Source organism: Mesoplodon densirostris, chromosome 2 (assembly GCF_025265405.1).
Source record: "Mesoplodon densirostris isolate mMesDen1 chromosome 2, mMesDen1 primary haplotype, whole genome shotgun sequence".
In the NCBI taxonomy this organism is placed as follows: domain Eukaryota; kingdom Metazoa; phylum Chordata; class Mammalia; order Artiodactyla; family Ziphiidae; genus Mesoplodon; species Mesoplodon densirostris.
The window spans coordinates 62,378,355-62,405,929 of NC_082662.1; the positions used below are offsets into that span (position 1 = coordinate 62,378,355).

Here is a 27,575-nt window from a genome sequence, read left to right on the forward strand (position 1 = left end):
ACTTTTTCTTAGCAGTGTGGGGGTAGTAGCAGTTCCCCACCTGTGAGCAATAGCACACTACTATCAGGAGTCTTATTTTTCATGTTTCAAAAGCCTATCAGAGGGCTTCCCTGGTGGCGCAGCGGTTGGGAGTCCGCCTGCCGATGCAGGGGATGCGGGTTCGTGCCCTGGTCCGGGAGGAGCCCACATGCCGCGGAGCGGCTGGGCCCGTGGGCCATGGCCGCTGGGCCTGGACGTCCAGAACCTGTGCTCCGCAATGGGAGAGGCCACAGCAGTGAGAGGCCCGTGTACTGAAAAAAAGAAAAAAAAAAAGCCTATCAGAAATTATGCACTATAATATTCATGTATAGGCCAAACATGACTAATAGGCCATAATATGACTAAAGAGGCCAAAATGACAGGTTACTTTTTGCTTTGGAAATAGCATCAACCATTAGTAAGATTGGTAATAATTTTCATTCAAATATAACTGGAAGCCTTCCCAAACCCACTCCCAAAAATGAGCAGTGGCTCTTCCCTATGCATGCTTCTTTCACTTCACTTTCCACATGATACTGACAGGATTTTCTTATAAGTCTCTCTCTGAAATATAAACTGTAAAGCATTTAATCAACAAAGAAAATGGTCTTCCTACTTTCCTTGAAAGCTTCAAACTTGTTCTCATCCTGAGTACCTTTCTAATTGTCTATTTCCTCCGCTTGGATTGCTTTGCTTCCTCCTTTTAATAAAGTTTCAGCTCAGATAACACCTTCTCCCCATCTCCTATCCTGGTTTATTTTCATCACAGCACATTACTCCCTTACGTCTTTGTTTTTTTTTTGTTTGTTTTTTGGGGGGGTTTTAGTTTTGCGGTACGCGGTCCTCTCACTGTTGTGGCCTCTCCCACTGCGGAGCACAGGCTCCGGACGCTCAGGCTCAGCGGCCATGGCTCACGGGCCTAGCTGCTCCGCGGCATGTGGGATCTTCCCGGACCGGGGTACGAACCCGTGTCCCCTGCATCGGCAGGCGGACTCTCAACCCCTGCGCCACCAGGGAAGCCCTACGTCTTTGTTTTTGTATTGAGAGTTTGCCATACCGAACCTGGCATTTCATGAGATCAGGAACATTGCCTGTCTTTTTTCTCTGCTGTATTTCTAGGGGCTAGGAAAATCCTGAAACATCGCAGGGGCATAATAATATTTGAAGGAATTTGTGAGGCTTTTTTTTTTTTTAACATTTTCATCATACTGGGGTTAAAGTAAATAAGACAGGCATGATACTTGTGTCCAGATTCTGTACTTTTTATAGTCTTGTTCAACTGGGAAGCTAAATAAAACTAAAGTGATTTAATACTAGTATAGATTGGATATATTTATTTGCTTTCGTATATTAGTTATTTGCCTTTAGCTATTTCATTTCTATGGGAAACAGACAGTAATAACACAAGGTAGTTACTTAGTTATTTAATCTATTTATTAGACCTAAAAGGATCTTCAAAATTATGATTCAGCTCCTCACTCAGCTTCTGACTGAAGTAGGTTCTTTGAAGTGAAATTTCCTCAAATCACACTTAATTAATAACAAGGTAGTATTTTATTTTAAGCCAGTCTTCTGGCTGTAAGTCCAGTATTTTTTTTTTAGCTGCTAGATGATTTGAAAATAAAATATTCAGAAATCCTCCTTATTAGAACGATTTTTTTTTTTTTTGCCACTGTTTCTCCATATGGAAGCACCATCTATTTGTGTGTTCAGTTAGTTTTTATGTGTAACCTGGTTTCTGAGGACTTAAAAGATTTATCTTATCACAGAACTATGTTTTTCTTTGGCTTGAATTTGTAATTTTAATTATGTAATATGTCAAGCATACAGAAAAGTGTGGAATAATAGAAAAGATTTCTGTGTATCCACCACAGAGAATAAAAAGATGTTAACATTTAAAAAAACAAGACAGGCATGAACCCTGCCCCTGTATTATTTGCCCTTTTGTCATAGAACATCATAGCCACTTCTTACAAGAGTTAAATGTATCAAGTGACAAAACTGAAACAATTTAGTAAGGTGTTTGATGCCATTTATTCAAAGGAAAACAATCCATGGATTGGGAGAGTACAGTGCCTGGCAAGCATGGAGCACTCTTCACAAGGGATTTTGGGCAAGAGGGAGTTTTATAAAGAATTAGAAGAAGCATTGGCCAAGAGGTGGAGAGTTTCTTCATAAGGCTAGCAGGTCCTATTTTCTAGGGCAAGGTAATCTAGCTAAAACTGAGTTGGAAGATTGCGATTTGCTATGTTAGGTTTCCTTGACAGGTGTTTCCTGTGAGTGCCGGCTGACTTAGGTTTAGATTTGTTACTTGGGCTGGGCTACTGTGGCGGCCTCCATTTTGTGGGTACTGATATACTAATTAACTTTATCAAACTGTTAAGAATCTGTATTTGACAGTTACATATGTCTGATTCAAAATAAGAAAATTAATTATCTGGCATCTTTTATATTCACAGGTACACATTTATGAATGACATGCAGTTAATTGTAATTTTTCTAGGCGTATATTCAACCTACCCATCCCTTTGTATAAGAACAAGCAGAAATGACGTAATAGTAAGAAAACCTAGCCAATTGGCTCTACATCCATATCTCAGTAACTTTAGTTTCTAATCTCTAACAAATTACACTTTCAGTTGCATTATTCCATAGAAGTATTTACTAAAGAAAACATTGTATAAGTCCTCAGATTTTGGCCTCCAGAAATATTTAGGATCAAGTAAATTTTTTAACAATTGTCTTAGAATAAATGAGTCATTAAGGCATATTTGTGCATGTGTTCAACACATTTATTGGGCATTGACTATGTGACAGACATTGTGCTAGGTCCTAAACTGACCCAGAAAACTCAAGAGTTTTGTGGGGTACATGTCAGTATAACAAATATATGTACCTCTGTTGTTGAGTGGTGAGAAGGAAACCCTAACTCTGCTTGCAGAAGTTGCGTCAGTGAGGCAAGGAAGGCCCTATGGGGGATAGCAGTTAGGTAAAATGAGGGAGGTCATTAATAATTTGTGTAAAGGCACTGTGAAATAAAAGATTTTGTCAGGTTTGGGAACTGCAAGTCATTGGATAACACTGGATGAAAGTGGGAGAATAATTCACATGAGGTTGAAAAATTAGGCAAGGATCTTTTTATGATCAAAAGCTTCAAAATTATTTTAAGCAAGAATATGCATGTAAAGCAGGTTTTTCTGTAGAAATTTTAGATCACATACTTGTACATATTTAGGTACTGTAAAATGTTCTTTTTTTTTTTTTTAATTTTTTTTTTTTTTTTTTTTTTGCGGTATGCGGGCCTCTCACTGTTGTGGCCTCCCCCGTTGCGGAGCACAGGCTCCGGACGCGCAGGCTCCGGACGCGCAGGCTCAGCGGCCATGGCTCACGGGCCCAGCCGCTCCGCGGCATATGGGATCCTCCCAGACCGGGGCACGAACCCGTATCCCCTGCATCGGCAGGCGGACTCTCAACCACTTGCGCCACCAGGGAGGCCCAAAATGTTCTTTTAAAAAGTGAATTTGTATCGCTTCTCGGCCTTTTGGCTAAGATCAAGTGTAAAAGAGTGAATTTGTGAAATTAGCTTATAAAGCACTAGTGAGTGTAACATTAAAATATGTTTCTGAAGATTTTAGTGGGAAAGCAAATTCGTCACAAATTCAGTGTTACAAAGATGTGTGTAAAGATTTAGAAAATTTTATAGTGGTAGGGAGGAAAGTCTTGATAGCTAGGGTATAAATTTCATTAGTAACTGGACAGATCTGTAGAAGATACTCTGTACAAAGAAATAAATATCGTGGGCATTTTTAATAAGAATAGTTGCTAAAGTGTGCATGCAGTTTTTTGCCGGGGAGTGGAGGCTTGCTTTAAAAAAAAAAAAAGTTAACGCCTTCCACTTTTCTTGTCTTTAAAAAAAAAGGGGGAGCACAGAGGGATGGAGATGACTCCTTTCACGAGACCGGGGTCCCTCTCGCGTTTCTCCGGCTGTGAGTGAGGCTTGCTGGGCCGGCACGGGGCGGAGCCGATAGTGACGCGCCCTTGCGCCGCAAGGCATTGTGGGGAGCTCGGGCCGCGAGTAAGGTGGTTGGAGCGAGGTGGGGGCGGTCGTTTGTTTTCTCGTGGTGTCGAGCTCGCGCGGCCTCTTCGTTCCCCGCGGCGACCGGCGGGGCGGAGAAACGGCGGCGACGGCAGCAGCGGCTGCAGCTTCGGACACCGTCCTGTCCCCTCTCCGGCGAACCGGTTCCTATTCCCCTCCCTCTCACTGTTTGTTGTGTGTTTGATGTGTTAAAGCAGGAGCGAGTACGCGAGCAGCGCCATGAGCAACACTACCATCGTCCCCAGCACTGCGGGCCCGGGCCCCAGCGGCGGGCCGGGGGGCGGCGGCGGCGGCGGAGGCGGCGGCACCGAGGTAATCCAGGTGACTAATGTCTCCCCGAGCGCTAGCTCTGAGCAGATGCGGACCCTCTTCGGTTTCCTAGGGAAGATCGACGAACTGCGCCTCTTCCCGCCTGAGTGAGTATCGTCCACCATCACGGTTTTTGCTAACTCCTCCTCAGCCTGGGCCTAACGCACAGCATTTCCTGCAGGCCCTTGTTCATGTTTCCCTGGGCTAGGCTGCTTTAGTTGAGGTTGGCTATTGCGTTTACTTACTTACGCAAGCATTCTGTGCATTAGGCCTAATAATAATGCAGAGAAGCAGGGCCAGGGTTTGGGGGATTAGGAGACGCTTCTAATCTTGGTTTTTTTTTTTCTTTTCTTTTCTTTTTCCTTAAATTGTGCCAGCGTGGTCGTTCTTTGGGCACTTAAATCAAGACGAACTGCCCACTTGAAGTATTTTGTATATAGGTTAATCTCTTTATAAAAAACAAATGTTTGAATTCTTTGGAAAGTAACAAAAATACTCATTTCTATGTTAATTTGATATTGAACTTTATAGGCTGTTGTTCACTTAATGCTAAATATTGTTGTTCAGTGATCCTGGCCCAGTGAACATAATTCAGAGTTAATACTCGTTTGGACAGACAGTTAATTCAGTGAGCCTAAGTAGTTTTTAAAATGAGAGAATGAGTTATAGCTGAAACCTTGGGTTTTCCTTTGTTTAAATAATGTACATACTTATATTTCAGAATTGTTCTTCAGAAGGAATTCTGTAGAATGTTAAACTTTTTAATTTGGGGTATATGGTTTTTGTTTTTATCCTACTGTCTCATTTCTTATTTGTATCACAAAAGTATTGAATGAGTGCAGTAATTGTAAAGAAAAAAAATAAGCTATGACAAAATGTGATAAATATTAGAGCAAAAATTTGAAATAATAAAACAGTCCAGTGCTCTTTGGGAAGAGTGGAAATTCAGATTTTACTGTCAGTGGGTACTCAGTACCCGCTGTACCATAAGAGTTTTATGATGTCACTTAAGTTCTAAACAGGAAATTGGAATCTTCAAGGAATCCACGGTTGTGGATGTAATAAATCGTTAATCTCTGTACACTTCTCTGAAATAATTAATGGAAGTTGATCATACTGCGGTATTTAAGTATTACTGTATTTCATCACTTTCTACTTGAAGTATTTTCAGATGATTATTATTGTTTGCAGGTGTTGTGTTGTCTTTAATTTTGAGGGAATATACATGTGGAGGGAGATTTCAGAGTAATTTACATGAAGTGTAGAAGTCTGGGAACAAACATGTTTTTGTTACAGTTATTTTGAACAGAAATTTGCTTTGACAGTGAAGGACAAATAACTTTCATAATAGGAACTTATAGATGTTTTGCTCTTATTTTCTCACAACATACCCTTTATTAAATTGTTAGTGAAATTAATAAACAGTAAATGGCAGAAAATAAAAGTGACACATCTGACTGTTATTGATGACTTGATTGTAATCATGTTGTTTCTCAAAATATGTGAGATACTGGATTTATTTATGAAAAAATTATTTCTGGTCCAGCAAGTCATTAAGAACTTTTTTATAGGTGCTGACTGTAAAATGCTCTTATTTTGAAGGTGTTCTTTTTATGATACTTTTATAAAAAGATGAGAAAGAAGTGTGGGAAGTTTACTGGATCTTTTACCTAACGCATGGTCCATATCTTAGAGGAAGTCATGATGGAACAGAGTCTGGCTTTTGATTTGTAGTCAAAGGAGTGGTTCCATCATAACCAGGAGAGTTTTGTGTACCAGGTAACATGATCTGGGGGTGCTATGCATTAAGAGGATTCTTTCCCCTATATTGGGAGGAATAGATAAATATTGACACATTTTTTCTCTTTGACTCCTTCATATATGCTCCCACATACAGATCATTTTCTCTTCTGAAAATGCATAAGGTAACAATATAGTGAATGTTACATTGCTAGTGGCCTTTCCGGTTTGAATAGTGTGAATGTAGATGCTTACTTTTGTTCATTTTAACATTGTTGTTTTTGTTGTTTTTTTAACTAATTTAAGCCTCAGCTAATCTGACCTGCACAGTTTGGAAATACTTTATTGACAATTTCTTTAAGCTCGCTATGGTTTTCAACAGTAGTTTGCTGGGGATAATGTGCTATGGAATCCCTAGCAGTCTAAAAGGGGTTCATCATTCCAAAAATACTCCAAAAATTTACTCTTACACGTAGAATAAGATTGAATGACTCGGATCACTTAAAATTCTATTGATTGTAAACACGTTTGGTGTTTGATTTTTTTTTTTTTCTTTTAATGGGTATGTGTGTATTTCTCCTAAAAGGTATTCTTATCCACCTGGAACTCTTATCCTAGATATGCCCATGATGGGCTTGCTTTCTTTTGTTGCTCAAATGTCACCTAATCACACTATATAAAAATACAACGCCCCTGCTCCCTGCCTTCTCTATTCAGTTTAACTGCTTTTTCTTTGTAGCACCATTCACCAGCTTACAAGCTTGACTTCCTCCCTCTTCTAGAATGAGGTCCCTTGGGGTCATCAGCATCACCCTAGCGGCATTTTTAAAGAACTTACATGACTGAGCCCCAACCCATACCTGCTGAAACTAATTTCAGTTCTAAGTGCCTGTTGAGGGGGAAAATTCCTAGGATCTGGGATTATGCCAGACATTTCACTGACAACCTCCTCAAGGTGTCTCCCTTTGTTTCATTATTGAACCATCTATTTCTTGGTTCTTTTAAGCCAGAAATTGCTGGCTTATAGTTTCACGCAGTGATAATACAATCTCTCTTCACAGGAAATAGTATTCTATCCCTCTTTTCAGTATGATAGCCCTACCTACAGCTATCTGAAAGCATCTGTCAGTGTTCCCTCATTCTTCCTTTTTAAAAGAAAATGTTACTTTGATTCTGGTTTTTCTTAAAATGCATATTGAAAATTCAACATGGTTTGTCTCTTGTATGCTAAATGCTTTCCTATTTTATCTTGCTCAGTCCTTTCATATTCAGAAGAAGAAGGTATTTTACCCTGTTTTACAAATGAGTGGACTGAAATTCACATAGGTTCTGTATACACAAGCCCCTCTACTAGTGTCAGAACTATTATTCGAACCCCAATGTTCTGATTCTTTTTTGCCACTTGATCAGGATTTCCTTGATTTAACCAAACAACTTGTGAGGGGAATCATTCTTTTACGCCTGGTAGGTATTCTTCAAATGTTTGATTTTAGTGGGATTTCAGAGTGGAGAATGTAACAGGAGTCCTTATCAGGTAATGATCCTTGAGACGCATATGCCAGTTACGCAGTAACTGAAGGCTACTTATAACACCGCAGATAAATTCATTACTAACTTTTCAGCGACCAAAAAGAGATACTTTAATGATCATATAAGTAAGTATAGTTAGGTAAGGGAAAGAACATAGTTAACCTTTTAAAATTTTTTAAATAAATGCAACAATTTACTGTATTTCTTTAGAACTGAATAAGAGCATATGATGGAAAGGGCATATGAGGTCAACAGAGTTGTTAACTTTGCCACACGCTTGCTGTTTTGCAGGGTTTAGGAGATGCTTTGTTTATAAGCTCAAAATTCTCTGCTCAGAAATGGTTAGCTCAGTATTAAGTTGGGGGTTGAAAGAACTTCTGACCCAAACCAGCAGTTCTACTTTAGCAGGCACTAGTATGAGCTACGGATCTTGTTAAGAATCAGAGCCTTCCCGTTAAAAAAGGGGGTTCTCAGATTCAGCGGGCTTGAGATGGAAAAGAGTAATCTGAATTTTATATGTGCATCCCAGAAGATTCTGAAACAACCCTTAGAGGTCACTCTTAAGAAAGTAGAGACAATACCACCACCAGTCTTGCTCCTCAGTTCTTTTTAGCTGCACTGCCTCTTCTGTATTAATTCTTAAAGATAAGGAGCAAAGACAATCTTATTTGTAGCAGTGGTACTTGCACAACATTCTAGGGTATGAAAATTAATTTCCGGTATCAATTCTTTATCTTAACATCTCTTATTTATTTTAACTGAGAAAGTATGACAGTATACTTGTGGGACCAAATAGCAATGGTTTTAAACAAGACTATTTAAAGTGGAGAGAAATTAATTATGTTCTTCTGAGTTGTCTTACTGTGACTGTCTTTTCCGTGATATTTAAATTGTTTGTATTTTATCTTTACTTCACCACCACTTAAAGGTTTGATATAGCCAACTAATGTTGCACAGACATGAGTGGGTAGAAAAAAATATGAATTATTTAAGATTGCCAAGTAAATGGAAATACATTGGGAGAATGTAGGCATACTTTCCTAATTTTTTTTTAAATTTATTTATTTTTTGGCTGTGTTGGGTCTCTGTTGCTGCGCACTGGCTTTCTCTAGTTGAGGGGAGCGGGGGCTACTCTTCATTGCGGTGCGCAGGCTTCTCATTGCGGTGGCTTCTCTTTTTGCGGAACATGGGCTCTAGGCGCCCAAGCTTCAGTAGTTGTGGCTCGCGGGCTCTAGAGCACAGGCTCAGCAGTTGTGGTGCACGGGCTTAGTTGCTCCGTGGCATGTGGAATCTTCCCCAGATCAGGGCTTGAACCCGTGTCCCCTGCATTGGCAGGCGGATTCTTAACCACTGCACCACCAGGGAAGCCCCCTAATTTTTTTAAAAGAAGTGTTATGTTTATATTCTTTAAAAACCTAATATTTGATAGTCATTATCTTTTTCTTTTAGTTAAATGACAATAGATGGTATCAAAGAAATGGTAGAGGTCACTTTTTAAGAAGTCTAAGTGCTCACTACCTGCCAAGGCATTGTGTTAAATGTTAAGAACATAAAATGATAGCGTTTAAAGAGCTTTTTAATTTAGTAGTAAGAATGTGAAAGTCAGGAAAGAAATACGAAGAGCTATTATAGCTTTAGTACTAAAACTAACGCAACAGCATTCTTTTCAATATACTGGGTGCAACATTGTTAATTTAGACCAGTGATGCTTTACACTAAAAAAAAAATGTATCCTTTCAAAGACATTTTGCGGTAAACTTCTGTAACAAGATGGCTTAAGTCCATTTCGATATCTGTGATATATACATTGACAGCTTTGCTTTGAACCTATCTTTACCGTGGGTGCATATTAAAATTGTCAGGGAGAATTAAAGAAGGCAGCACTCAGTACTTCATTCATCAGAGATCTTGATGTAATTGTAGTTTCGTACCCCCCCCCACTCCCGCCATGATTCTAGTATAAACCAGGGATGACGTGATTACTACTGCCTTAGGGTATTGATTTTCAAATAGCTTTTGGTTTGGTGTTAAGGCAATCCCTGCCTTTGTTTATTTAATCTTTCCCTTTCACAGAGAGTTTAGTGGCTGGCTGAAATTTAACCATCTTACATTTTTAAAAAACAGCAAAAACTCTGCTCTTTTTCTAATCTTATCTTACTTAGACCTACCATTGCTTGCACCTTAGCAACTTGTTTTTGTTTTATATAAGAACGCAATTGCCAAGGGGAGTGACTCTTTGCTTACTGAAATTTTGCCTAATTGGGGGGCGGGGTGTAGTATTATTCCCATTTGTGCTTAATTTTCTTTTTCTCTGTGAAAGTGTTCTACTGGGAGAGCCTTAACTATTTATAATGCCTGGGAGTTTTAATATGCTGTAGGTTTAATAGGACAGGGCATTTAGTGGCAGATCAAGAAAACTCATTGTCAAATAGATGTACTTAACGACCATATTCGTATGTCCCTAAAATGGAAAGGTTTTGTTTTTAACTCTGAAAAGTTAGCCGTAATGAAAAGTTCTCTAAGCCAAAACTAATTACTTGTTACCTGTATTTTTAAATGACTGGTATTGTTATTATGAAATAAATGTTGACATTTTTGTGACCTGTTCAGACTCTGAGACTTTATAGTTTCAAACTGTTTGTAACTTGATGCATTGTAAGTTTAAACAGTGATTGTTTTTGTCTAGGTGCAGTTTGCTACAGTCAGTTCTGTGGGTAGTACTCTATTGGAAATGTCACGTATTTTTGAACTGGTTAACTAATGTGTGTGCAGTTATGTATTTTTATCTGCCTCTTTTACTTTTGGAATGCAAGTGTCGTTTGTGAATCATTCATTTCTGTTTTAGCTGATATTTTTCTCTTCTTTTATGTTATCTGTTTATTTTTTAGTGATTCGCCTTTGCCAGTCTCATCCCGAGTCTGCTTTGTTAAGTTCCATGATCCGGACTCAGCAGTTGTGGCACAGCATCTGACAAACACTGTATTCGTTGACAGAGCTTTGATAGTCGTACCATATGCAGAAGGTTTGTGCTTTGTTTAACTACCTATGTGGGCATCCTATGATGACCATCTACCTCAGTGTAGTTTTAGAGTGAGCATTAGTAGCATGTTAAAAATCTAAGCTATTAACATTTTGAAACCCTTGTTATACTGTGGTCCGTATTTTTACTTGAAGGCTTTCTTCTTAACTTAAAAATTCGAAATCAGGTCTGTTTTTATAAGATATTTAACCTTTTGCATTATTTTAAAGCATTTTTAAGTTAATTAAAACCATATCCCTAATATCTGCTTAGTTGATTTAATGTCGTTTTATGAAAAAGTCCTGAAGGTGAACAGTTCACGCCATGTACATTTACACAGAAACCTTCAAATAAATGCATGATGTTGTTTCTGTTTTGAATAAATGTGACCAGGTTGGTTTTATTCCTTAGTGATTCCTCTTAGTGATTCTTCTCACTGATAACTTTAAAAAATGTATCCCACATTGAATTTCAGTATACCAAGGGTCGCAATGATTTTGGTTTTTATGAAAGTTCAAGATTTCCTATAGCTTAGGTGCCAGATGGGCACTGGGTGTTTTGTTTTTATGCCAGATTTTCTTGTTCATTCTTGCTATATTTTCTAGAATATCTCTAAATAATAAATTCTTCTCTCTGTTATTTGTGTGTGTGATTTTTGTAGTGGAGAAGGCAAATGCAAAACTCTTCCAGATGACTGAAAAACAGTGGGTCCTCTGCAGCTACAGGGGATTCTAGACATTAACTAAAGGCCAGCAAGCACTCAAGTCCCCCAGGTGTTTTCCTGGTGTAACCATTTGTTAACTACATTTTTCTCTCTTTTTACATTTTAGGCTGTTAAAGTAATTTGGCAGAAAAATAATGAGCAGGGTTTTTGGATCTAAAAAAGCCACTGTGACAAGACAGCACTCTATTAATTCCATTTTGTAAAATTTTCTGAGACATATATTAGTTTGTTCCCAATGTACTGCTACTTTATTTGCTTTTTGGTAACTATAAATTTGAGTCAAAGAAGTCACTGAAATATGTTAAAACTACTGGATTTTATTAACATATATGCTGACCGGGATATAAATGCTTTCCCCTTTCCATAGTGAACTGGTCAGTGGAAGCAGAATCTTGATATTGTTAACTTTAGATGCTATCTTAGATCTTTGAATACTGATGTGAACATTTACACCATTCCTTGTAAAAGTTGTGAAATGTCTAGTCCTTAAAACTTAGAAAAATTGCCTCTGTGGTTTTCTAAAGAAATTAAATTGCATTCATAGTTGGGTTAAGGCATGCTATATAATAATAGTAAATCTATGTCCGTGATATTAAAGTGTATGAGCCCAATTTTAAGGTTTTAAAATATATATATGCTGATAAACTTATGAGTTAGTATGTTTTGATTGAGCATTTTCTTTTATATCAGTGTGCCTGTTGTAGGATAAGACTTATCACCAAGAGAAAATTTACAGAATTCAAATTTAGGATAAGTAAAAAGTAGAACATAGCTTTTGGAACAAGGGTCAAATCATGTGAGTAATTTACAAAACATTAGTTAGCCTTTTAATTTAAAGAATTCTTATTGGCTAAGTATTATAGTTCCCAAGCCCTGAACATAATACAGTATATCATATAACTGGCTTTCGTAAATATTTTTAGACCATAATAATTTTTCTGGATCTGTTTTGAAAGTGAAATATTCAGGGAGTACATATAGAGGATTACAGAAATATTTAGTTTCAGAATCTATTAGTGTATTACTGTAATTTTTGGTATGGTATGCTGTATTAATGTTACCTCCACTAAATATCTGATGTACTCAATCCCTTTGTCACCATTCACCCTGGTTTTAGCTCTTACGCTTTGGTGTTGGTTCTTGGTCAGTGTTTTAGGACAATAGACACAAAGTCTACGGTAAGGAATAGTCATAACTGGTAAAACTGAGATAGCTGGATTTGGAAGGAACTCTTAATAGTAATGGATTTGGGGATTATTTAGGTTCCTTGGTTAATGTTTGTTTCTTTTGTCTGTTTCTTTTTCTTTCGTTTCTACACATTCATGCAGTATTTCATGGTTCTATCAAAGCAGCAGTAAAAAAAAATACTCTTGACGCATGAAAATTAACTGGTGAGGGGCCTCATTGCTATTTTTAAATTGTAGTTTTATTTTTAAATAGTCTTTTTTAAATCAGAGGATCAGATGCATGACTTTTTTTTTTTAATGGATGCAGATCTTCTATCAGGTGTCTCACAATAAATTCAAGAGGATTTTAGTTTGCCAGAAATGTTGCAAATGCACTAATTTTAGTAAGATGTTGATACTTAATATTATCCTCTTGAGACATAATTTTGCATGCAAAATTATCCCATAATCTTTGTAGGTTTGTTAATAATGATGCATTAATGCCCTATATCTAAATGATCTTCTCCCCCCTCCCCCCTCCATAACTCTTGGTATCTAAATTGATGACAGCTCTGACACAAGCAAGATAACAGTGCTGTGTAGTATACATTTGTTTATATTATCGGCACTTCTCAGTTTAGGTGGAAGGAACCATTACCTTTATTTAACAGTGGTTTTTCTTTTTTGTTGTTGTGTTTTACAGTTCTTTTCCCTGGTTCAGCCTGAACTATATACCAGGCCCTGCTGAAAATACCACCCAACAGTTTTCTTCTGCAGCTTATCCAGTTTCTCTTAAGTGCCCTGTACATATTGTATGTTTTATGATGAGATGCAGTTTCTTAATATGTATTACAGAAATACTACTGGTATTTGCAAATGTAGTTTAATTGTATTATTGAACTCTCATTTTGGGGGCTTGGGCACATTAACAGATTAATCCATCTGTATAGGGCTTTTGCTGTTGGATAGAATTTAAATTGTCTACATAAATATTTGTCTTAGGGCCCTTAGATTTTATCTGAATACACAGATTAGGCTTTAAAAACAGACATACATGTTGTTTTTGGCTTAGGAGTTTGGCTAAGTTAGCTTTTCAACTGACACTATGTAGCAGCATTTTTGGTATGGTTAGCATGGCACATGTTGGAACATAAGACATTTTACAGTACAGGTAAGGAATGTGCCATGTTGTTTTACTTATTCTCTCTTTCTCTCTCACTCACTCCCACACACACATCCTGTGTGTATTCAGAGACCTTCAGAAACATTCATATTCATTTTCATGAGTCAGCAAAAGCCCTACGCTTGATTCCAACAGAATATTTCCTTTACATACTTTTCTTCTCTTAATTTTTACAAAATTTGTATGGTAGGTGTAAAAGAAAATCATAGTAACTGTACCATATTATTAACCCCTAAATCAAACTTTTTTTGTCTTGTGTATCTTGATTTTTCTGTGTGCTTTATAGTGAAGCAGCCGACACGAGTCGTTGTTCATAAAACAGCTTTTGAAAGTTGAGAGCACACCCCTGGAGAACCGACTGTGCTTGCTTACGTTTGGTTCATGACTTAAAAATCGAGTACAGGTGATGAAATCTTGGCAGTGTTAACAAAAAAGTAGTGTGTATTGTGCTATTTTTTTTTACTCTAGAAACTTAACCATTTGTAGAGAAAAAGGATACAGATTTTCACACATTGAAGTTTCATTCTGACATAAAATTAATGATAAATAATCATAGAAATCAAGCTTTATATTTTAGCGAACATAAATACTTTCAACAAACTCAGGTGGTGTATCAGGGAGACATTTTCTGGGTGTTTTTGTGTGTTTTCTGTCTTGCAAAAGAGTGTGTTCTAATGCATGGATGTTTCTCTGCAGGAGTTATTCCTGATGAGACTAAGGCTTTGTCTCTGTTGGCACCAGCTAACGCAGTGGCAGGTCTTCTGCCTGGTGGTGGACTCCTGCCTACTCCTAACCCACTTACCCAGGTATTAGTTCTGTTGAATTCTTAAAGAATGGAAATATATTTGTGCTTTTTGAGTGCTGTTGTGATTCTGGTTCATATGCTGTTACCACGTGGTCAGAGCATTGTAGAAGGTTGTAGTATTGTAATCATAAATATTAAAGTGGTAGTTTGCATTTTAAGAACATTCTGAGAATTGTAAATATCTTTTATCAGTTTTGTCACTGGCTCTCAAAATAGCCCATAAGTCAGGAGGCATAAGATTTCTGTTGCACATGTTGTTTAAAATAGTATGTTCATTTGAACTACAAAAGAAAATTAAGGTGAAATTCAGACCTTTTTTTTTTTCCTTCATGTGTTGTTATCTTGCTCTTGGGCTTTAAAAAGTAGGTGGCTTAAAATAAAGATGAATTCAAAGATCTGGGTAATTTGTAGATGCCTTTGATGTATAAAATTGTGTAATAACTAAACCATTTTTATAATAGTACAGTTGATCCTTGAACAACATGAGTTTGAACTGCTTTGTCCATTTATATAAGGATTTTTTTCTACTAATACATATTATAGTACTGCATGATCCAGGTATGTGGACCAGCAGATATGGAGGGCTCACTGTAAAGTTACAGGTGTATTTTCGACTGCATGAGGAGTCAGCACCCCTAGCCCCCATGTTGTTCAAGGATCAACTGTATTAACAGTGTCTTAACTCAGTAAACAGTTACATTGCAGGAAGTTTGGTAACTTATTTTTACTAAATAATAATGAAACTAGGAGAAATTTCAGCACAGTGCTTGTAGAGAAGGTCAGCGGCCTCCAAAGTTATAAGATTTTGCATGGTATGTGTGCATTAAACTGACTAATCAGGATTAGGTCAGGCAGGAGACAGAACCATACCGTAATTCGAAGGAGAAAAGTTTTAGTATAAGGAATTACTAATTAGTAACAGGAGATTACTAAGGGAACTCTGATGAGTACCAGAGTCGCAAGTATAGGAAGCAACCTCTACTTCTAAGCTAAGGAAGAAAACACAAGAAAGAAACACGTGTAGGTGAGCGGGCGCACCTTCCCCCTCAAGGCTAAGATTCAGACCTCCTTCAAAGAGGTAGATACAGTAGAAAGTTCTCTGGGGTACCACGGAACTTACTAGGAAGCTGCCTAAGAGGATGGCACTGAAACTCACTGAGGTGAACGCCACTGAGTGTCCCATGTGGCACTGCAATAAGAATCAGAAAGGAGACAAAAGAACTAGAAAGAATCCCTTCCACAATCAGTGTCCTTCCACCCCCCACCCCCCGAAAAATAAAGCTTAACATCATGCCAGCTGTCAAAGGAGAAATGCTTATAAGGGTGCTGCCTTCGGTATCACACAGTAGAACAACAAACAGTGGATTTGGAGCTAAGAAGCAGTAAGTATTCATAAATGGCACAAGAATGTGTGAAAATCTTTGCATTTTTTCTAAATACTGATTTTAGGGATAAATGTGCTGTGATGAGTGAAAAATGAGGCCATCATGTTATAGCAGGGATAGGCAAACTATAACTCTTGGGCCAGACCCCCGTTATCTGTTAATTTTTATTGGAACACAATTATGGCCACTTATTTATGTATTGTCTCTGACTGTTTTTGATCTACAATGGCATAGTTAAGTAGTTGCACCGGAGTCCCCACAGCCTACAGACTTAAACTAGTTATTATCTGGCCTTTAGAGGAAATAAAAGTTGACGCACTCCCCCAACCCCCACAGTATAAGAAACAGAAACAAGATTTTAAATAAATAAAAATTGAAATTTCACAGATTGGCGCTGTTCCATTGGCTGCTTTGGGAGCTCCTACTCTTGATCCTGCCCTTGCTGCACTTGGGCTTCCTGGAGCAAACTTGAACTCTCAGGTATAACTTAATACCCTTCAACTCTGAGCTCATTTTTGTAATTTAAAAATTTACTTCATTAAATGTTAGTTTGCATTTCAAGAGCAGGAGATAACTGACTGTTATATATTGTAGTAATTTTTTCTTATGTAAACTTGTTAATGAGAGATTTAAAAGGTCACTGCATTATTGGCCCCTTGCCCATCAAAGAATTTCTCATTTGATAAAGTTCAAAGTAGACTAGTTTCACAGGAAGCCCACACCACATTAATATGTTACGAAGTCAAAATAAAGTCATGAAGTGATAGGAATGTGTGTTCATAATTTATTCTCTTATCTACTCACTTGGAAATTTTTGTTTTCCCTCTTTGCGAGTTGGCTAAACTTTTTTCTGAAGTCCTTATTTCATGGAATTCTTTTGACTGTTATACTGACTAAGCACTTTGAGTTTTGTTTTATATGTTTCCTTAAAATGTTACTTGCCTTTAGAAAGTCTTAAAATAAGGAGGAGGTGATTATTCTATAAAATCTGGACTGTTCAGCTTCATAATCTTCATAATTAACCTGATAAAGCAGCTCTGGGTATCCAGTACTACAGTCACTAATGTCACCTGTTTATTTTTTTAATGTTGCAACTAGAAAACTTAGTATGATATATTTGGCTGGCATTATATTTCTGTTGGTCATTGTTGTGCTTGGGATATGTTAGTTTCTGTAGGTTTGCCAGATTGTTCTAGGACATTTCAACATACTAAAAAAATTAAAATAGTAATCATTTATAGTTCTGTGTGTTCTCATTGCTATTTTTTTGTTTTTCCAGTCTCTTGCAGCAGATCAGTTGCTGAAACTTATGAGTACTGTTGATCCCAAGTAAGGATTTTTTTCTTCTGTTTCCATTGGTGATAGAGATATAGTAATATCTAGAGAACAGGTATTTTATTTTTGATAGCTAAAAGAAGGTTTTCTCAAGGCATGCAATATGTAATCCTGTTTTCTAGAAACAAGGAGAAAAAATCCAGAGGTAAGCCCATCTATAAAGGGTTTTTGTTTTGGAATAATTATTGGTCTTTGAAAATCATTGTAAATAGGTTAAACCAGGATGACAAGTAAAGAGCTAAGTGTTGTCTTTAGTTGATTCATTTAAAAAATTATACTGACTACTACTATAAGCTTGTGCCTTCATAGCATTTATATTCAGAAAGGGAGACACTATTTAACTATAGTAAAGCATGTGCATCCAACTAGAGGAAGTACAGATGTGCTGTACTTATTACAAGGAGGAGAACTTAGTTTAAAGATCAGAGAGGCTAAGCCCTAGGGCAGGGGTCCCCAACCCCCAGGCCGCGGCCCATACCGGTCCACAGCAGCCTGTTAGGAACCAGGCCGCACAGCAGGAGGTGAGTGGCAAGCGAGCAAGTGAAGCTTCGTCTACTGCTCCCCATCACTCGCGTTACGCCTGGACCACCCCACACACACACACACCCCGTCCGTCTATGGAAAAATTGTCTTCCACAGAACTGGTCCCTGGAGCCAGGAAGGTTGGGGACCACTGCCCTAGGGGATGAATAAGAGGAAGACAGAAGTGAGGGAAACACTAGCCCAGAGTAAAGGCGTAATACATGTCACATAATAATAGTCAACATCTTTTTAGGGGCTTTGAAAAGTTTTCTTCATGCTGTAACTTATACTTCCTAATTGATATATCACAAATTCATGAGATATTTTCATTGGTAATTTCTTAGTATATTAAATCTGAGCTTAATGCTTCTTAACTTGGTGAAAGTCACTGTCGGTAAGTGGGAGAGCATGTGGGGGAGGCAGGACAGACTCATTTGATTATAGTAGTTAGTGGCATTTTTTTCCTTAAAAATTAACAGGTAAAATCCAAGTGTCTACCACCCTGCTTATAAAAATATCACTAATACAGTTTTTAGGGGCTTCCCTGGTGGCGCAGTGGTTGAGAGTCCGCCTGCCAGTGCAGGGGACACGGGTTCGTGCCCCGGTCTGGGAGGATCCCACGTGCCGCGGAGCGGCTGGGCCCGTGAGCCATGGCCGCTGAGCCTGAGCGTCCGGAGCCTGTGCTCCGCAGTGGGAGAGGCCACAACAGTGAGAGGCCTGCATACCGCAAAAAAAAAAAAAAAAAAAAAATCACTAATACAGTTTTTAAAAACTCCCTGTGTACTCATTCTTGTTTACATTTCCCACTCTACCCACAAATAACTACCATCCTCAACTTGGTGTCTACAGTATTTTTTCACTTTTATAAACCCTTAAGGTGTATCTTTAGCCTTTCCATTCAGGAATTTCATAAGTAATTTTGGTGTGCCATTGGCTTCTGCCTCAGTTTCTCCCCATCTGCAAGCTTAAAAGTAATTCTCTTCCCCAACAAAATTATGATGATGTAGAAAGTTTTTAAATCATATTAAGGAAGGTTCTGTTAATCAAAAATATTTAGCATCAGCATATTCCCATGTACTAACATTTGTCAAAATGTGTATAGAATGTTCATGGATGTTGAGCAAAATTAAATAGATTTTTTTTCTTATTCCACACATCTCTGAGTCTTTTAAAATGCAGGTGCCAGTGTAAATATCCAAAGCTTACTATACTATATACGTATTACATATAATTTTATCAAAATTGTGGAGTTTCCCCCCTCCCACTTTTTTTCAAGGAGTATCTTACTAAAATGATGATAGGAACATGTGTTTATTTGAAGTGCTGTTGTACATTTTTAAATATTCCAGATGCAATGCTTGGTTCTGTTCCAGGTTGAATCATGTAGCTGCTGGTCTTGTTTCACCAAGTCTGAAATCAGATACCTCTAGTAAAGAAATAGAGGAAGCCATGAAGAGAGTACGAGAAGCACAGTCCCTAATTTCTGCTGCTATAGAACCAGGTAAAATAGGTTTATGCAATTATGTTTGGAAATTTGTTGAATAATACTTCAGTAATTTTTTTAAATTTTATTTTCTGTATTTTGATAAAAGATCATTTAGTGCAGTGATTCTCATTTGGGAGTGGGTGGGTGATATGGGTAAGAGTTGTTACCCAGGCATATTTGGAAATATCTGGAGACACTTAGTTGTCATGCTGGTAACAGCTGCATCCGGTAGGTAGAGGGCCAGGGATATACTAAACATCCTACAGTGTCCAACACCTCCCACTCCCTAAACAAAGAATTCTTCATTCTGAAACATTAGTGCCTAGGATTACCTAATGCTTCATGTGATATTTTGGTGGTTTTTAATTTATGAGGTTGGTTTTTTTTTTGGTGGTTTTTAATCATTTATGTTTGCCTAAGTTGGGGTATCCTAATTGATTTCAGTCTTTTATTTGACCAAGAAAACCTATTAAAGATCTTCTGTTTATGCCATTTGTTTAAAGAAAAGCAAATATGTTATTCTTTGCAGATTGTCTTTTTGAGATGAAATGAATGGTTGTCCCATTGTCTTCCTGCGTGTATTTTGATCTTTGGTCCTGATTTTTTTTTCCCCCATTAAAAACAATGTTTTATTCATTTTTCACTCTATTTCTTAATAAATGGGATGGTTTTTATTATATATAGTATTAGGCAAATAATTGTTAAGTATAATGGATAAATTAATACCAGGTGCTTTATGTGTATTATCTCATTTAATCAACAGATTATTAAATAATTAGCCCAAGGTCACATGGCAAGCAGTAGGAACTTTTGATAGACAACTGGACCTGTACGACTCCAAAGCCAGAACACCATTTCTGTTTTCATTGAAAACTCATAACTGAAATGACTAAAATTGGTTGCTTTATGAATTTTTTTTTGCCCCAAGATTTTTGTTAATTTATTAGTAATGACATTCGCAATAAATTGAATCCTATTAATGAAATGATCTAAATGTAAAAGAGGAACTCCGTCTCACTTTGGTAGTCCATATACGAAGAATGCAATGGCTGGATTTCTCTTTCATTATGTCCTAAGTTAAAGGAGTAAGTTGAGTTTATGTGTTATTTTAAAACTAGGAAATGATGACAGATCTTTCTAGCTCTGCTCCCTGCACTTACACAGTTGAAAATCAGTGAGGAAGAAGAAGGACAGACAGATTAAAAAAAGAGCTAGCTTAGTAAAATCCAGTTCTGTCCCAGCAGTATAGTGAAAAGAGTTAATGAATGAGACACTATTTATATAGGAAAGGAGCACAGAGCTAAGTGATGAATGAAAGAAGGAACATTTTGCTGGACCAACAATTTTAAATGTTTATTTCATATTTTTAGCGTAAACGTATTTTTTAAACATTTTACGTTTAAGTACTGGTTGGGAAGATGCTATTAATACATAAACATGTAAAGGTTATAGTTTTAATCTGGGTGAATGGTAGCTGTATTTGGGGAAGTAGAACCTAGGAATGGAAAAAGGGGCTCATGATTTAGAAATCTCTAAAGGGTCAAGAATGAGAAAGGTAATTATTTTCATAGATTGTTTTATGGGTGACACTTGACAGCCTCCTAAGTCTGGCAAATGAAATAGTCAAAGGAACCTTTAGCTGCCTGAATTTAAGAACTTTGTATTAAAGCTGAAAATTAAGGTAATAAATTATAAAAATAACTCCTGAATGGGAATAATCTTCCTGCTTGATGATGTCTAAAGCCAGGTTCCTTTTCTTTTAAATCCAGATAAGAAAGAAGAAAAACGAAGGCACTCAAGGTCAAGATCACGTTCTAGGAGGAGGAGGACTCCCTCATCTTCTAGGCACAGGTTATTAGATTGATTGCTTTTTGGTAGTAAGTTGTAGGTTAGACAAAGATAATTTCTCTATGTGTCACATCTGCTTATCTCTTAACCTAATTACCTCCTGGTTAAAGTGGTTTTGGTAACTACTGCTATTAGCAGAGTATGAGAATAAGTGTTCACACATATATAAATGGAGAAAAGACATGGATGATTGATACTTTAAAACCCCGAAAAATCCAGGCTTAGGAGGAAGCCACTGGGATTTGAGCACTAAAATGAATTAGTACTATAGAAAGAACACTGGACTTGAAACTTTTAACTTGAATTCTAGTTCTGACTTTTCATGAGACTCCTGAGAGTTTGAACATGGAGTGTCGTCATGCAGCCTGCAGATTACCATCTAAAGCTTGAATATTTGCAGATGACAACTTGTTATCCTTTTTTAAGATTGTTCTTTGTATTATTGGACAGACCACATGATAGTACCTATTATTCTTTATCCTACGTAGAGTAAGACTAGGCAATTTAAAAGGACCAGTGTATTTTCTTTTTCACATGACATTCCTGTATAAGTTTGTTAGGGTCTCTAGCCCAGTGGCTCTCAAACTTGCTGGTATTAGGACCTCTATACTTGTAGAAAATTTGAGTACTCCGATGAGCTTTTGTTTATGTGGGTTATATCTATCATTGTTGGCTATAATAAAATTTGAAACCATCTGAAATAACAATAGTAAACTCATTTGTATTAACTTAGCTTTGAAACAAAACTTTTCCAGAAAAATTAAAAGAATGGCTTTGTTTTAAATCTTTGCAAATCTCTTTAACCTTTGGCTTACTAGAAGGCATGTACAGGATTCTGCATTCAACTTATTGCAGTATATTTTAGTTAACATATGTAGAAAATCTTACACAAATATATAGTGAGAAGAGGGAAAAGTAATTTTATAGTCTTTTCAGGTAATTGGGAATAGTATTCTTTGATACAATACCAAAACTTAACAAGAGTGCTTTCTTAAAAGATAGTAGTAATATGGAATCTGAAACCGTAATAGTGAACCTTTTATATTTTGCTACTTTAAAATCTATTGATCTTTTTTACACCTTGATGGATCTTTTTCCCAGGCATGCTTTTGTACAGTTACGCATTGGTGGTTTGGAAAATGATTGATTATTGCATTATGCAAGTTTTCAAATGTTGACACATTTTGTTAAACAAGATCAAAAAATGACTTGGTAATATCGCCACACATCTCATCGGTAAACCCCTTTAAAGTGTTAGGAAGCTGTCAAGTTCACAATGGTGTGTTCAAGTTTTCCAAAATTTAATTTTCTCTTGAAAGCTCAAATTTTATTATTGGCAACAAATTAGTTTTCCTTGAAATGATAAACCTTACTCATTTTCCATGAAAGTGTTCTACCAAATACCCAAGTCTGAACAACCATGGTTTGTCACTTGTTCTTTCAGGTAAAGATGATGTTTCATGGCAAATGCAATTAGCTGAGCTGACACTCAAATCACACAGGTGTCTTCCTTGACACAGTCATTGAACTATAAAGTATCAGAAGTGATTTATGCATACTGCCCATTTTGTTGCACAGAATATTGCTGAAGGGACTAGATTTAATATTACTAGTCAATAATACTACTCTAATATTACTCAAGGGACTAGATTTAATAAAATTAAGAGTTTTTACTGGCTTTATCAAAGACATCCTTAGTGAAAATGGCAGGGTTTTTTTTTTCTTTCTTTCTTTTTACTGCAAGTGCATACTACAAATGCCAGTGAAGAATACAGTAGATAATAGGGAGGTTCAGTTGCCACTACCTTGATTTGTAATAAGGAGATGCCAGCACTTGTACACCACCATTGCTCTTGCACCATTAGTGTAAATGTCACAGTGGAAAAGGCAAAAAATATCTTGTTATTATTTTGAAGAAAAAAATTGACAGGCCCCATAACATTGTTAAGTCATTTCATAGACTACTGTGTCTTAGTCCATTTGGCTGCTATAACAATACCATAGACTGGGTGGTTTATAAACAATAGAAATTTACTTCTCACAGTGCTGGAAGCTGGGAAGTTCAAGATCAAGGTGTCAGCAAATTTGGTGTCTGGTGAGGACCTGCTTCCTCATTTATACTTTGCTGTCTCTTCAGTGTGTCATCACATAGGGGAATGGACCAGGGAGTCTTCTGAGACTTCTTTCATATGGGCATTAATCCTATTCATGAAAGCTGCACCTTCATAACGCAGTCACCTCCCAAAGGCCACTACCTCATAATGTCATCACATTGGTTATTCAGTTTTACATAAGAATTTTGGGAGGACACAAACATTCAGTCTGTAGCAGAATGTTACAGGGTGGTTTTGTCTGGTGTGTCTGTCACCCACCTTCCCCCAGCCCATCTCATTCTTAAAGATGTCTTTCAAAAACCCACATCTAGAACATGTCACAGCTCTATGAAACGTTTAGAAGATCCTTATTGTCTTAATAAGTTGACACATAAAACCTTAGAATGGTGTTCAAGGATCTTTACTATTCATCTGGGTTTAATCTTTCCACACTTGTCAATTGCCACTCCAAAATAACTAACCTCATTATTATATTTGTTATGGTGATCTGTGATTAGTGATCTTTGATGTCGTTACTATTGCAAAAAGATTACGGCTCACTGAAAGCTTAGGTGATGTTTAGCAATCTTTAGCCACATTTTTAATTAAATTACATACACTGTTTTTTAGACATAATGCTATTGCACACTTCACAGACTACAGTATAGTATAAACATAACTTTTATATGCACTGGGAAACCAAAAATTCATTGTGACTCACTTTATTGCGCTACTCAGTTTATTGCAGTGGTCTGGGAACAAACTCATAGAATCTCTGAGCTGTGCCTGTACTTAGAATCCTAACCTTCCAGGACAGGTGCTCTCATAGCTTAGTTTAACACTTAAAAAGACTTAAAAAGGAGAACCTATATCTCTTTCCTTTGTACATAACAGGGACATGCTAAGGCTTTCAAATAATAATTTTAATTATGACCAATGGGAAATAACAATGAAACATTTATTTCCCTGAACAAAGTGCTTTTGAACACTTGTAGTAATGCCTCATAACAGAAAGATAAATATTATGAGTTGCTGTAGTATTTTAAGCATCTTGGTATATAAAATGACCATTACGTTCAATAAGCTTTTTACATATTTAGATACATGATATGATCTTTATTTTTCTAATTTTTAAAAGCTTACGTAAACTGTTGAAGTGGCTCTGCAGTGCAATGCTGTTGAAGAATAACTTTCAGCACCTTATAATAAATTGATTGATATAATACCTCTGCTTATTAGATTTTTTAACTATTTTATATTATTAATCACTTTGTTTAGAAGGAAACCTACAAGAATGCACTTATGATTTTTTCCTACAACTATTTTTTTTCTATATACATTAGAGGTAGGATAAATGTGTAACCGTTGTGCTAAGATGATTGTTGACTTAAATTTTTGTTAAAGCCAGAATTCTCAAAAGATGAACAATACTTAATTCTAATAGCATCAATTTTGGTTTTCCAGAATTTTAAAAAATTCTTAATAAGAAAGTGATGGTTCTGATATTTTATAGGGTCAATATTTCACTCAAAATATATTAGTAGTACCTTTTACTAGTCAAGACACTGTAGTAGTTGCTCAAGGGTACAGTGGTGAATAAGATAGACATATATACCCCTTGTCCTTATGGAGCTTAGAAAAAGGTAGGTAAGCATTACATGAAAATTTCCTAGGATATAGACATGTTATTGAGAGGGATTGCTTTAGTAGATAGTTTCAAATATGGTCACAAATAAGAAATGAGCAAAACATAAAGTTACTGAATTTGATGAGACACTGCTACCGATGGGTTTTGCTGCTCTAGAGAATGATGGCAATACTATGTTAGCACATTAGTAAGAGAAGAGGGAGTCAGTATATAATATATATGTCTACAGTAAGGCACTGAGCTGGGCTTTATAATTTCAACTATTCTGTGATGGAGGTGCTATTGTTTTTCTTTGCTGGAGTAATAGGCTCAAAGAGGTTAAATAATGAATGCCCTCAGTTAACTGGCTTATAAATGAGATTTGAACACAAATCTTCTACATTACTAAAATGTCCATCCTTTGGCACTTTGAAAAAGTGAAAGCAAAAAGTTTAAATTGTATTTGAAGTGTTCCATGGAAAGAGGTTGAATGGTCCACTAGAAATTAAATGACCAAGTCTAAGCAAAGAACTGCAATTTATTTTCAATTCTTAAAATAGAAAGGAATAAAATATAGGAAGGAGGATCAGAGAACATCAAAAGGTTAATTGCACTTAACCTTTTAGAGAAAGTATGGGGGTCAGGGTGGTATTCAGTAGGCACAGAGAGAAACATCTCTTACGTGGCAGGAAAGAGATGATGATGTAATGTTGAGGACACATAAGAGTGGAAAAGGCAGTTTGTACTGAGTTGAATATATCTGTATCATACTTGGATTTCTCTTAAACTGTAAATCGAAGAAGTGGAATATATTTCAGGGAACAACAATTGGAAATCATAGAAGGCAACACACTATATGGTTTCCATTTTTTAAATGGGAATAATAATGGTACATACTTTATTAGGTTTATTATGAGGGTAAATGAGTTAGTATTTGTAAAGCATGTAGTGGGCATAAATAAGTATTCGATAAGTAGTAAATGGGTTTAACTTGGAATAGTGAGGAATCAAATAAGGTGTACTTGCAAAAATGCTATGTAATTGCGAAATGATGCATATGAGTCCGATATTTTTTGTTTTTCTTCATTCTCTAGAAGTATTTTTAAGTTTGGAGTTATAGTTTCAATGGGCAAAGTAGGATTGGTTTGACAGGTTGAGCAAAAGATTAAAAGGTGAGGAATTCTAGGTGTTAAAAGGTATTTACTAATTTCTAGGATATCAAACATGTTGTGTGGAGTAAATAAATAATGGCAGGAAATCACCCTCACTTACTGATGGCTAGTCCACATGTCTGAATCTTTTGTCTGATGCTTATATGAAATAGTCAGAAACAGAGCTAGTCTTTTTCCATTTACATACATGTGTTTGCTTCCTTTTACATTATAAGGCGGTCAAGAAGCAGATCAAGAAGGCGATCACATTCTAAGTCAAGGAGTAGACGACGATCCAAAAGTCCAAGACGGAGAAGATCTCATTCCAGAGAGAGGGGTAGAAGGTCAAGGAGCACATCAAAAAACAGGTACAGTAAAAACCTATTAACAAACACTGAGTGGGAAGACACATTTTAGAGTTCCCAACACCCCCAAATATTGCTGCTTTAATGACAAAGAAGAGGTTATGATAGGAGATAGGACTATACTGAGGAAGAAACTGTTGGAGGAGGCTGACATTGTTTTCTTGTGCTCCTTCATAAACTTGAGATTTCTGCTTACAGCTAAAGGCCTAGATAAAATTTCTTCGTAGTAAAAATTCTTAGCTGTTTCTACTGCCTTTTTTCATTTCCTCTTTTCCATTCAACCATTACTAAGGATTTAGTGTTACCAGCCACATCTCTTGGTATGCCAAAGAGTTTATGGCAGACAATCATACCTTCCTAATTCATCTTTATATACCTCATCGTGAGCACCTTTGTAAATATGAATTCAGTATTGCTATATTCCAGAGGCTGAACCATACTTAACAGTCTTATCCCATGGTTTGGGGACTAGTAGAGAATTAAAGTGAGGATTCATTAAAAAACACATCCCCACCATAACACTGTATTTCAACTTAAACATGCATTTAGTAATTTGTTTTTTCATATAGGGCCAAACTGTTTGAAATTAGGCCTAGTCTGGAGTAATACATACCAAATCACTTTCTTTTCATTTAAACCACCTTTAGAAGTGTTGAGAACTCTGTTACTTGGAAATACCTCGATTTTTTCCCCCATTTTTAGTTGTCACACAATACAATTTCACAACACTTAATTTTTAACAAATGTCCTTTATCTCCTTCTAAAATATTTGCCTTAATTTTCTAGAAGCAGCCCTATATTTTATACTGCTTTACCCATTTATATATTTAATTATGTAATTAAAATAGTAAGGATCACAGGGAGGGGGCAACAAAATTTATTCTTGGTAAGCATATAACTCAAGTGGGGACAGAGGTTCTGGGATAGCTTTACTGAGTGTTCAGCCTCTAATGAGGCTTTTACTCATGTTTTACAGTTAGTCACCTCTTAATTCAGTCAATCAAACAAGCTTACTTAATGAAACATCTCTTATACAAAGCAATTAGGCATTCCTTCCCTCAGGGAACTTTCTTTATACTAGAAGAGAGATGAATGTAATTACAAAGGAAGGGCCATTGTTACGGATGTCAGAAGAGATTTATTGAGAGGTGACTCTTGAGTATTGAATTCTTA

General features: G+C 36.7%; 1 protein-coding gene across 6 annotated transcripts in view; it reads left to right on the top strand.

Annotated features, from left to right (window-relative positions):
- SRSF11 (serine and arginine rich splicing factor 11) overlaps positions 1–27,575 on the top strand; it is a 55,647-nt gene that overhangs the window by 10,012 nt on the left and 18,060 nt on the right. For 3 of the 6 annotated variants that reach the window (XM_060089957.1, XM_060089958.1, XM_060089959.1), the window contains exons 1-8: positions 4,126–4,530; positions 10,582–10,715; positions 14,482–14,591; positions 16,363–16,455; positions 17,255–17,304; positions 19,206–19,333; positions 21,088–21,169; positions 26,274–26,405. In XM_060089957.1, coding sequence (XP_059945940.1) covers positions 4,334–4,530; positions 10,582–10,715; positions 14,482–14,591; positions 16,363–16,455; positions 17,255–17,304; positions 19,206–19,333; positions 21,088–21,169; positions 26,274–26,405 — 926 coding nt within the window. In that variant the 5' untranslated portion in view covers positions 4,126–4,333. Of the gene's footprint in view, positions 1–4,125; positions 4,531–10,581; positions 10,716–14,481; positions 14,592–16,362; positions 16,456–17,254; positions 17,305–19,205; positions 19,334–21,087; positions 21,170–26,273; positions 26,406–27,575 lie in introns of those variants that run through there. The other 3 variants (XM_060089956.1, XM_060089961.1, XM_060089955.1) reach the window with 2 other exon arrangements.